The 13,056-nt window shown below is 40.1% G+C and overlaps 1 protein-coding gene and 1 pseudogene across 1 annotated transcript; both read right to left on the reverse strand.

The window, feature by feature from the left end:
- Positions 1 to 5,817: 5,817 nt before the first annotated feature.
- LOC115666960 (uncharacterized) lies at positions 5,818 to 7,215 on the reverse strand. Its single transcript, XM_030588605.2, has 3 exons — positions 6,685 to 7,215; positions 6,369 to 6,600; positions 5,818 to 6,281 (listed from the first exon to the last, which is right to left on the reverse strand). The coding sequence occupies exons 1-3, from the start codon at positions 7,213 to 7,215 to the stop codon at positions 5,818 to 5,820; spliced, it is 1,227 nt and encodes a 408-aa protein (XP_030444465.2).
- Positions 7,216 to 7,333: 118 nt separating this feature from the next.
- Positions 7,334 to 8,495, reverse strand: LOC115666961 (uncharacterized; annotated as a pseudogene).
- Between the last annotated feature and the right edge of the window lie 4,561 nt (positions 8,496 to 13,056).

Consider the following 13,056-nt stretch of genomic DNA (forward strand, 5'->3'; position numbering starts at 1 on the left):
TAACCACTTCATTTTTATCTCTGGTTGATGGGCCTCACATATGCCTTCATGAACCTCAGCCATTGCTATTACAGATTCTTGTCACCCCAAATACTTGAGCAATAGCCCATCCACAGTCTTACGATATAATTCGTCTCCAATCATTAAATAATTGAAGGCTTTTCTTTTGAAATTTCTATCAGTAGAGACTGGGTTATTGAGATACTCTATAAATGGAGCTCTCCAATCTTGGATTACCATTTTGTCAACAGTTGTGTCGTCGACAAGAATTTCTGTCGACTGTGTAAACATGACTCGATTGTCCATTGATGGTAAGATCTTGGTCTGAGTAATCATGTGGTCAACAAGCTCTTTTGATATTTTATAACCGGAAGCCATTTGTGCCAAATCATTGGCCTCCGTGTTATGCTCTCTTTTAATATGGATCAACTCAAAATCGTCAAAGTGATTTAGGAGCTCTTTGGCCAATGAATAATAAGATATAATATTCTCGTTAAGACACTGGTACTCTCCAGATAATTGCTTTATCACCAATTGAGAATCCCCCATAACTTTGACGAAACGTATTTTCATATTGGCCAATATATTTAAGCCGACAATTAAGGCTTCATATTCGACCTGGTTATTGGAGCATTCAAAATTCATTTTGAACATAAGTTTCGTTTTCTGTCAATGAGGGGATATTATCATGATCCCAGCCCCAACAGATCCGGAGGTACTGGATCCATCGAAATAAAGCTTCCATGGGACCACGTGAACGTATTCCTCACAACTTTCATTTCGAGCTCCAGGATATTCCGTAATAAAATTTGCTATGGCTTGTCCTTTTATTGCTTTAAGTGGCATATAGACCAGATTTATTTCGGTCAAAGCAAATGCCCACTTGGCAATTCGGCCTTTAACAATAGGCCGAGTCAACATGTACTTAATCACGTCTGTTTTACATATCACATGTACCGTAGTCGGCAGCATATAATGACGTAATTTTGTACATGCATGAAACAATGACAAGCATAGTTTCTCAATCGCAGTATATCTTGTTTCAGGATCATTCAACATCCGACTCAAATAATACACCGCTTGCTCTTTGCCTTCACCATTCTCCTGTGCCAGTATACATCCGATGGTAGTATCGGTAGCGGCCAGGTACAATTTCAATGGTTGACCTGCTCTTGGCGGCATCAAGACTGGCGGATTAACCAAATACCGTTTGACTTGATCAAAAGCATGTTGATGTTTGTCTTCCCATATAAACTCTTCATGACTTTTCAACTTCAACAATGGGGAAAACACCTCAATTTTTCCTGGCAGGTTAGAGATGAATCGATGCAAAAAATTTATCTTCCCTAAAATCATTTGAAGTTGCTTTTTGGTCGTGGGGGGTGGCAGTTCTAAGATAGCCTTAGCTTTATTCTTATCGATTTTAATCCCTCTCTGATTAACCAGGAACCCTAAGAAGTTGCCAGCCCTTACTCCAAAAGCACATTTTAATGGATTCATTTTTAGGTCGAATTTTTGCATCTTAATAAAAGCTTGCTCTAAATAGCTTAAATGACATACCTGGTCTGATTTGACAATGATGTCATCGATGTAGACTTCCATAAATTCTCCGATCATGTCATCAAAAACAAAATTCATGGCCCTTTGATAAGTTGCCCCTGCATTCTTTAATCCAAATGGCATGACGAGCCATTCAAAAGTACCAATAGCCCTAGGACACTTGAACGCAATTTTATGGACGTCTTCTTTAGCAATGAATATTTGATTGTAACCTGAATAACCATCCATTAATGACATAATTTCGTTTCCAGAAGCTAAATCAACTAGCATGTCCGCCATTGGCATCTGATACTCATCCTTGGGGGTAGCTGCATTTAAATCTTTGAAATCAATGCAGACACGCAGCTTCCCATTCTTCTTCTTTACTGGGACTATATTAGACAACCACTCCACGTACCAGGCCGTCATAATAAAACCTACTGCCAGCAATCGCTCAACTTCCTCTTTTACTTTAAGGATTACCTCCGGGGCGAATCGTCTGGGCAGCGGTTTATGAGGCTTGAACCCCTTTTTTATGGGTAGTCGGTGTTCGACGACATCTCTGCTTAATCCTGGCATTTCTTTATAGTCCCAGGCGAAACAATCCTTATACTTCTTCAAGAGTCTTACCAACTGAGCTTTGAAGTTGCTATCGATCAATGAACTTATATAAACAGGACGGTGCTCATTACCTAGCCCGAGGTCGATTTCCTGTAACGGGTCTCGAGCTTTAATTGATTTTTCGGTTTCTTTTATGGGTGACTCTTCAAATTCAAGGATTCCGTTGACAACCTCTGCGGATTGTTCTGCTAGTTCGACCTGATAGGCCGAATACCTCTCAGTGAGGTCTTTTGACAATATAAGGTTCTCCATAGACAACCTCATTTAATTGTGCTGCTAGTTGACTCTTTGGGACCCATTCAACGATCCCTTTGTCAAAACGGCAGAATGCAATACTATTGGGGTCAATGAGAGGTGGCTTGCTGATTGATATACCGTCTTCTAGTGTTAATTGACAGATTGGAGACGCGTGTGCATATGTTACCTACGATTTGGTATTTGCTTTGACGTACTCTACCTTATCCCCATTCCAAAATGCTAGCATCTGATGGAGGGTTGATGCTACACATTGATTACCATGGATCCAATCTCGGCCCAATAATAAATTGTAAGATCCATCTGCATCAATCACGCAAACGGACGTTCTGGAAGTTTTGGTACCCACGGTTAAGTCGGCTATGAAAATACCTTTAACTTCAAAGATTTTTCCAGTAAAGTCGGACAGTTGAATGTTCGACGAAATAATCTCTTCATCTAATCTTTCCAGTCTTTTGTAGAAACGATATGGGATGAGGTTTAGTGTAGATCCCCCATCTACCAACACTCTAGATACCGGTCGACCATTAACTCTTGCGTTGATATTCAAAGCCCTTAAATGATTTGAACCCCTGAGTGGAGGTTTTTCAAACTCCACTACCTCTTCCATGTCAAAGTGGAATTCTGCTTTTTCTTTTTCTTCCATTATACCCTCTGCCGGACGATCTGACTCCATCGTCATTACTTGAAGGTTCGATGGAAGACATACTCGAACCATACAAGAACTCAACGATGAAATTGATCTTGACATTTGTTGTGGTTCGAACCGCGCAGGCTCAATGTCTTGTTTTGGTGAAGATTGCTGAGGTCGACAAGATGTCGATGCTTGAATTCCTGATTTTCGTTTCCAGACTAAATTCCCACGCTTAGGATTTTTTGGCCTGGCTTTTTGCTCAGTAATCAAGACTAGTTTCACCTGCTTGATGTGAACTTGATTTACTCGTTGTTGGAGTTGATATTCTTTTCTTTTTTGCAACATTCTCCTTTTTTGAGTCCGCGTTAGGTTTGAACTGTGATTTCGAGTTTGGCTGGCCTCATACCATTGACCTACAAGTGGGTCTCTTGGCTCCTTTAGAGTTCGTCGATATGGTGGATGAGAGTCTGTGTGAAGATCTTCCCGATCAGGGAAATCAGGACCCCATCCACTTGGCTCGATCTTCGCATTGTATGAAGGTGGTTGAGCATAACTTACATAATAATCATATTTACCACTGGGTTCTCCCAAGGTACCAATAGTTGGATCACCTTCTTCATACCTTTGCTTGAATGACTTAATAGCCTTATTATGGCCTCGACGACCTCTATGATGATTAGTACCCTTAGAAGGAGTTTGTTCATCATATGAATCAATGAGGGCCAAATCACAAAATTCATCGACAACCTTACCAGGCAGAAGTCTTCGACTTTTGGAGTAATGTTTCTCTTGTTCCAAAAGTCACTTACACTTTTCGCAAAAACGACGTGGCTGATGCCCCCTGGTGTTTGTCCTTAATGACACCATTCCTGTCATTATGGGAAAAGGATCGATATCAACTTCCATTGGGGACTTGCCTTTGTCTTCAGAAAATTTTATCTTCCCTTGTTTAATAGCTTCCTAGACGTTTCTTTTAAATACGAGGCAGTCATTAGTGGCATGGCTCCATGAATGATGCCACTTGCAATACTTCTTTCCGGCTAATTCTTCTTTGGTGGGTAAAACCTGACCTTCCGTCAGCCTAGGTAGCAAATGATAACCATTCTGTTTCAGAATGAGTTCCTGAACCAGAAATAGATTTTTCTATTTCTGGTTCCTGGATGAGTTTCTGAGAAAAAAAACCCGTTTGATAACGACAAAAAATTTCTAGTTCTGGAACAAAAACCCGTTTGATAACAGCACAAAATTTCTATTTCCTGAAACAAAAACCCGTTTGATAAACAACAGAAAATTCTATTTCCAGGAAGAGAAATCCATTTTTTTAGAAATAGAATAAAAATAATTAAAAATTCCGAAAAATTCATAAAAATCTCAAAAATATTCAAAAAATCCCAAAAAATTGAAAAATTCCAGAAAAAATCATCAAAATGTCGAGAAAATAAAAAAATTCAGATTTTGGGATAATAGGAAATTTGTTTAATTTTTTAAAAAAAAATCAAGAAATCAAAAATTTCAAAACTTCACAGAATTACTTAGAATACATATAGCCACCTACTTTGAGTAAAATTTATATTTTTTGAGGTGCCCAAAAAAATAAAAAATAAAAAAAATAAAAAAAATTTCACAAAATGGCTTAGAATACCTATGGCCACCCACTTTTTGAGTAAATTTTAATTTTTTTGGGATGCCCAAAAAAAATTTTAAAAAATTAAAAATTTCAAAACTTCACAGAATGGCTTAGAATACCCGTGGCCAATCATTTCAAGAGAAATTTAATTTTTTTGAGATTTCCAAAAAAAATAAAAAAATTAGAAATTTCAAAATTTCATAGAATGGCTTATAGAATACCTGTGGCCACCCACTTTGAGCGAAATTTAAATTTTTTTAGGTGCAAAAAAAAATCAAAAAATAAAAAAATGAAAAATTTCAAAACTTCACAGAATGGCTTAGAATACCTGTGGCCACCTACTTTGAGCGAAATTTTAATTTTTTTAGGTGCAAAAAAAAATATAAAAAATCAAAAATTTCAAAACTTCACATAATAGCTTAGAATACTTCTAACCACTCACTTTGAGTGAAATATACAATTTTTGAGGTGCCCAAATGGTTTTTTTGATTTTTTGCATTTTTAATTTTTATTTCGTCACCTATAAAAACATTAAATTTCACTCAAAGTGGGTGGCCACAGGTATTTTAAGCAATTCTGAGAAGTTTTGAAATTTTTTATTTTTTTTAATATTTTTTCGACAGCTAAAAATTAAAATTTCGCTCAAAGTGGGTGGCCACAGTATTCAAAGCCATTCTATGAAGTTTTGAAATTTTTGATTTTTTAATTTTTTGGGGAATCTCAAAAATTAAATTTCTCTCGAAATAGGTGGCCACAAGTATTCTAAGCCATTCCGTGAAGTTTTGAAATTTTTAATTTTTTAATTATTTCGACACCTAAAAAAATTAATTTTACGTTAAATTCGTAACGTTACGTATGCCCGCACACAAATTCCAGTCAAATTAATGCAAATGGCCAAGCACTGGAAAGGGTCTTCAACATTCAACCACCATCGTTCTCGATATTTGCTCTCAATATTTGTGAGTATGCATCGTTCCTCATAATATCCCAAATGCTTATGGAGAAAAGTAAACCAAGCACATCACATTACAAGAGCCAATATAGGAGATCCCAAAATACCACATCACATTACAAGAGCCAACATAAAAAATCCTCAAATACAAAATAAAGAAATTACATTAGAAAAGTCGGAAACACTTTTTCATGGAATCTCCGCCATATTATTATCAATTGCCAATTGATTGGCAATTCTTTTCTTAAGCATGTTGATCTCGATATCCTCCTCAGTCGATGTATCGTCAATAACCTCATCTTGTGCATTTCCAAACGGATACTCTGAATCACCATATTGAGAAAAGTTCTTATCCATCTTGTCTTGATCACGGATGTAATTATGAATAGCACAACATGCAATTACAATACATGACTGCTTTTGAATTGAAAATGAAGGCATGTGTCTCAAAATGAAAAAGCGATTCTTTAACACCGCAAATGATCTCTCAATAACATTCCTTAGTGAAGAATGCCTATGGTTGAATAATTCTCTTGCTGTTGTTGCCTGCCTCACTCTACCCCTAAAATCATTAATATGATACCGTTCCCCTTTGAAAGGAGTCAAAAATCCCGGAGTTGCAGCATAACCATAATCTACCACGTAGTATTTGCCTAGCAAAAGGTATTCATATATTGATCATGATTCGCAATTGCAATACAATTATACAGAAAATTATCCCATGAAAAACAAGCAAATACCTGGTGGAGGTCGAGGAAATTGTAAGCGATGTGTCTCGAGTGCTGCCGAGAGCACCCGACAATCGTTGGCAGAGCCTTCCCAACCAGCATACACAAATGTAAATTTCATATCAAATGAACAAACACACATCACATTTTGAGTGGTAATTCCTTTCCTGCCTCTAAATGGGATCTGTTTCGACACTGGTACAGAAGCATGAATGTGAGTGCCATCAATAGCGCCTATGCAGCCCTGTCATTTCAGCAAAGACTAGCATTATACAAGATTATCAATAAAATGTAAATGACGGTGTAAGGGAATGTATGCAAATCCTACCTTGAAGTAAGGATTATATTTAGGATTGATAAGAATTTCTTCTGGGACAACATCAAATGAAGGTGGTACGATAATTTCTCTTGCCAAATTCAGAACTGCTTGCAACACTTTAGCAAAGTACTTGCTGATAGTTTGTCCCGAATGTTGGAATCTCTCACATAAATCTCTATTCGAGTTCTTGTGAGAAATCATAGATAAAAATATCCCAACTTGTTCGTCTACCCTAATATATCGACTATCTGCCAACCAACCCCTCGCCTTCATTAAATCACAAAGGTTGAGAAAAACATGCCTCTCCATTCGAAAAGTTTCATATATCCTATCCGAATGTCCAAAAAGAATCTCTCTTATCCATTCAGGCCCCGACAATTTATCGTCCCTAATAGGTTCTCTCGTATGCATAGACATGTTCACCGAAACAGTACACATCCATGCTTTCAGTATATTAAGTTCAAAATCATCGAAGACCTGTTCAATTGGTTCAACTGATGCTATTGGACCATTATTGCTGCTACTTTCAACCCCCTCCATATTACCTATGCCCTCGCACGAAGAACACAAACACAACAAATAAGTCAGGAATCAACAGTAGTCACAACGTCATCATAGTTCCATAATTAACAATAGCCACGTCATCATAGTTGCATAATTAAAAACAAACCAAAGACATCATAGTTCCATAAATAAAAACAAACCAAAGTATCTCAAGGACACAAGTCATTAAGTGAAAATAAAGCAAACATGAAAAAGTCATCGTAGTTCTCAACATCTATTCAAAGAGATTCAAGAAGACCGCGTCTCCTTTCAGGTAAAGATAGGACGAAACCCTCTCTCCAGTTGGCACTAAGGCATGCTTGGTTCATAGCTTTGTTGTAAAGATTTTGCTCTAAGTCAAGCATGTCATTTAAGATGGCAACCACGGCTCCCATGGAGTAGGGGTTCTCGGGTGGGGGGACATGTGAGGTGATGGAGCCACTTGTTGATTGACTCGCCTTGGACTTGATCATATCTTGAATGGCTTTGCAGGTGCCAGCAATATCATATGTGCTACTCTTTCTCCTCCTCTTGGAATTTGGAGTCCTATCCAACTTGTGATTCTCACGAACTTGCGTGGCACTCACGTCAGGTGTGAAGACTCCATCACTAAGTTCGTTTGGATCACCTACCAAAGCACCACCACCATTGTCACCACCACTACCATCGTCTTCCCTCCGACACCACCAAGTATTCTCGCATTTCCCACCGCGTAATCCCCGAGAGCATATGTATCGCCAAACACGATACACAGATCGGGATATTGAGGAAACCCATCCTTTCGGAATTTAGCCCATTCGATGTTATCCTGCAATTTAAAAAATAGTGACATACGTCAGCAACATAATCGAAACACACATCCACAATAAGAACAAAATGACCCAAGTAAACTGATACCTTGATGTGATCATCCCATACACTTGGATCCTCCACAATAACCGTTTTGTTAACATGATCCCATCCAAATCCAGATTGTGAAAGAAGCTTCTTATAACTCCCATACTGTCTCCTCAATTTGTTTGTCCTGTTCTTCAACTGAACTACAGTAAACTGGAGTGTTGTTTGTTTATTGAACTCGGTAACTATGTTATTCCATCCTACTTTGTTGTAGGTAGTAGTGGTGCGATTTCCTCTTTTTACCTCTTCAACCATTAAGCTTACAAGCAAATTGGTTAAAGGCTCAGTCCACTTTGCCACAAATGTCTCTTTTTGAGATGCCATTTACCCTTAACTGGTTGAACATCAAATGAAGCACATCATATGGTGTACCAATTCAAATGCAGAAAAGTATAAGAGAGAAAATGGCATAGTACTAGTCATCAATCATATTTCAGCATTCTTGAAATTCAATAAGGTTCACATGCCATAAGAACAGCACCATATGCAAGTTACAGCGGCAAATAGAGTTCTGCAATGGCAGCTAGTAATAACTTTTGCACATAAAGCCAACTTTTTCTTCTTGTTTATATTTTCTATAAGATAAGTAAAACGGAATTCACCGGTAAAAGACTTGGATGTCCTTGTAAACAACGAAGCATAGACAAGAAGTTGCTACTAGTACAAAGCAACTACAACAAAGGGGATAAACAAAAAACCGATCGTTGAAAATCACACCAAATTTCAAATAGACTTCACTTGCAAAGCGGTGAGAGCGACCGAACTCTAGTTCGCAACAAAGAATTGCAAAAATAAAATCCCGAAACTAAAACTACATGATCACCTAGGAGATAACACTACAGCCAATGATTTTTATCCAGGAAAACAAAAGGAGGATTACGTTTGTTGCTCTCTGTGGTTTTGAAGCTTAAGATCACATTGTTGTTCGAAAGTGCAAAAGGAGTTTTCACATTTTTACATTGTCTCAAACTCATCACACAAGCGAAACAAGTAAACTAAATATACAATCTGCATAATCAGCAATTTCATCAAGTTAAATTGGTTTACAGTTAAGTGGCAACAGCCAATCAAACTAACTAATACACCATCAAATCCCAACCAGTTGAAGACATGCTCAGGGCATCCAATGTGGACAAAGTTCCAAATATAGAGTGATTATAGCTCGTTCAGGTTTTTAGCAATGGGTTTAAACATAGCATACTAATCGATCACCTGACTTTTTTGAAGGTGCAACTAAAGGAATCAACATAAGCATATAGCTCGGTCTAGGTGATTTTCCATCATCCCCTAAAAAAAAAAATTGGTCTAGGTGATTTTCTTGCGTAGGAACACAAATAGTTCGGGCTTTTTGATCACCATCAGTAAGTTCTATTCAAGTGAAATTCGAACTTGATGCTTGTAGCATCAGCTTTATCTGATATCCACTGAAGTAAGAGAAGACCGATGTCACAAAGTTCGCTTCGATCGCCTTGACTTGCGAACGCCCAACAGATCATGTTACACTCTAAAATCCCACGGACAAAGAATTCAATCAATCGAAAAAACAGGGACACATACAAAGCAATCACGACAAAGATCGCCCCGAATCAAACACTAAAAACAACCGAATTTTTCCCAAACTGACCGAGGGAAAGCAACGGACGCCGAGACTCCTGGGAGGAGGGGTGATCTCTTTCACGATCTTTCTTCCTGCAGGAGATATGAAGGCCCTGCGCGCGAGCAAAAACCCACCACGTAAAAAAACCGGCGACTTTTCGAGACATCAACCTCGTTCGCACGCACCCATTCCGAAATTAAACGAACAAAAAAAAGGGGGAAAAAACCTCCATGGAAATGGTGAAATGCCGGCGGTCGACCTCGCCGTCGCCCGGATCCGGGCGATGGCGAGGTCGACCGGCGGCCATGGCGAGGCCGCTCGGTGGGGAGGCCGAGCGGCCTCGCCATGGCCGGCGGCCGACCTCGCCGTCGCCCGCATCCGGGCCATGGCGAGGTCGACCGCCGCACCCGGGCGAGGCCGAGCGGCTCGCCATGGCCGGTGGTCCACCTCGCCATCGCCCAGATCTGGGCCACGGCGAGGTCGACCGCCGGCCATGGCGAGGCCGAAGCTGACCCCCCCGATCACGGCGACTTCCAAATCCAGAAAAGAGAGAGATGAGAGGAGATGCGGGCGGGATCGGAGCTTACGTGGAGCAAGAGCGAGCGAGCGAGCGGCCCCGGCTTCCTCTCGGTCGGAGCGAGCGAACGAGCGGCCTGGCTTCCTCTCGACGGCGACGGAGAGAGTACAGAGAGAGACGGGCAGATCAGAGAGAGAGAGATGAGAGGAGACGAGAGACAGATGTTTTGAAGAGAATGAGTTCCTCAGAAATGGTTCTGAGTTTTGTTCAAGAAACAAAAAACCAACTTTTTTTAGGTTCTGATTTTTGGTTTCAGAACCGGTTCTGGGACAAAACTTGTCCCGGAAATAGAAAAATAAAATTACGTTACCAAACGGGTTTCTGGTCCAAAACTGATTCCGGGAACAAAAAACCGGTTCTGGACAGAACCAGAATGGTTACCATGCGCGCCCCTAATCTGTCCATCAGCTAATAATAAGTTAAATATTTCCTCTGTCTTGTTGATATCGAAAGAATAAAAAATAGGTTCCTTAGCCTTTGACATGAGGTTAGATTTTTCTCTGACTCTTGCTGGTCTTAGAGCTTTGCAGATGTACGGCTTATCAATCACCATTTTCGCGAGAGCCATATCTGCTATATCTATTGATTCCGCTTTATCCTCGCTCTCATCAGCATCGGCCCAACGAACTTCACCCCGTCGACCATACCTTTTGTCTTTTTCCTGGAGGAGACTTTCATGCTTGGTAGCTATAGTTGACAACTGGAACAGATCCAACTATGGTTGTCCAACCATTCTCTCTTGGATTTCAAACTTCAATCCATTAAAAGAGAGGTCCGCAAAAGTCTTTTCAGGTAAAGGGATTAAACACTTATTCCTTGCCCTCTTAAATTTGGAAATAAACTGATCGACAGATTCATTAGCTAATTGTTTCATGGTCGAGAGATCAGCTACAGACAAATCCGGCACGGCCCTTTGAAATTGACAATGAAATAACCTTTCCATTTGTTCCCATGATGTAACCGAATTCGCAGGTAAAGCAGTATACCATGTAAAAGCAGTTTTCGACAATGACAAAGGAAATAACTTCAATTTCCAATAATCAGCGTGAGCCGCATCACCACATTGAGCCAGAAAACGATTAACATGTTCAAAAGTGGAATGGTCTTCCTCTCCAGTGAACAATGTAAATTCTGGCATTTTAAAACCTCTTGGATATGGTATTGTATCCATCTAATCAGGATATGGTTTCCTATAAATGTTTTGGAGGTATCCCGCATCATAGCCATATCCCCTCATTACAGGGTCCATTACTAATTGATTTCGTGCTGGACCAGCGACGGGCGCAGGAGCTACCACATAATTGGGTTGCAATGGCGGATTCAGATTTTGATGAGGTAATTGGTAGGGCGGCTGCTGTGGTAACTGTGGCTGCTGTTGGGGTGGTACGTTGTGAGCAACGAAAGGTAGGTTAACCAGTAGGTTTAACTGTGCTGGCAATGGTTGCTGGACTTCAACATTTGGACCCATAGGGGGTGGAAAATGTTGATTCACGTTAAGTGCCACAGGCTGGGGTGCCTGGATAGCAGATGGGCCTTGTATCTGAGCAACCTGATGTCCCCTTTAGAGGTTTTCGTCTATCCCTGACTATCGAGTAATTACTCCATTCGGGTCTGCGCTAGCATACAGTAAACCTTCGCTGGTTGCTATTGGCAAGGTTTCCCCCCTTGGTAATATACGAATGGGTAGGATTGTAGAAGTAGTTTGCATCACTGTTCCGAACTGTATAGCAGGACCCCCCAATGCTGATGGGGACCTTGTTCTCAGTTGGGTTGGTGCAATGGACCCTCCATGTTGACCTTGTGTGCATTCATGATAAGTGTTAATAATCAAAGGCCTAACCACTTCAGTCATACGCCTTACCAGATAATCAGCGAGCTCGTTCTGAGTTTCCTCAATAGTTCGCCTCATGGTAGAAAGCACAACTGGTGTGAGTTCAGTTTGCCTTCTTTCCTCAACACACTGCCTCGATATGTCGGCGACCTCTTCTCGAGACTGGTTTGCCACCTCGGTATGAAGAAATTGGGCAGATGATGTCTCAGCACGGTTATTATCTTCCACCATCGATACAGCGTGCTCATCAGTAGTATTATCCGAGTTGGTTCTACTCCAGGTGCGTGGCATAGCACTCTTTCGACTTAACTCAATAGTTGTCCCACCGGGCGTGCCAAAAAGATGTTTCGCCAGTTTGTTACTCCGTCGAAAAATCTTTCACCGAACGCTGTGTTTCGGATTTTATTAGAGGAGACTAGGGTCTTGAATCAAGCTTGGATAGAGAATGTCAAATGCGTTTATTAATCTGATGTAGATCTTACACCCTGACTCGATATGATGTAGAACTCGACAATACTAACCATGAAACGACAACTTGCAAATGTTGAAATTAAGCTATGCCGGAATTTAATCGACGACACAACTTCAAAGTACGTCAGAATTTAATCAATGACGTAACTTGAATGAATACGGCTGGAATCTAATCAACAGCTATACTCCAAACACAGGGCCGAAATTTAATCGACGACACTGAGCTAGTGGCTTAACACTAGAATTTAATCAACAATGCTGAACCTGATAAAGACCCTCGTCGAAATTGAATCTACGACACAGAATCTGAAGATTATAACTAATACTACTCCTAATGTGCTTAAAGATAAAGGTTAAATAAAGGATGTATTGTGTTGTTGAAGAAGGGTCTTTTCTACGTTGGAAGTCCTTGAGTATTTATAGACCAGCTTGACAACCGTTCCTTGAAAGTCGTTTTCCACTTCC

This window comes from Syzygium oleosum, unplaced genomic scaffold, assembly GCF_021117445.2.
Source record: "Syzygium oleosum isolate NSW1041296 unplaced genomic scaffold, Sole_v2.1 Sole_v2.14, whole genome shotgun sequence".
NCBI lineage: Eukaryota > Viridiplantae > Streptophyta > Magnoliopsida > Myrtales > Myrtaceae > Syzygium > Syzygium oleosum.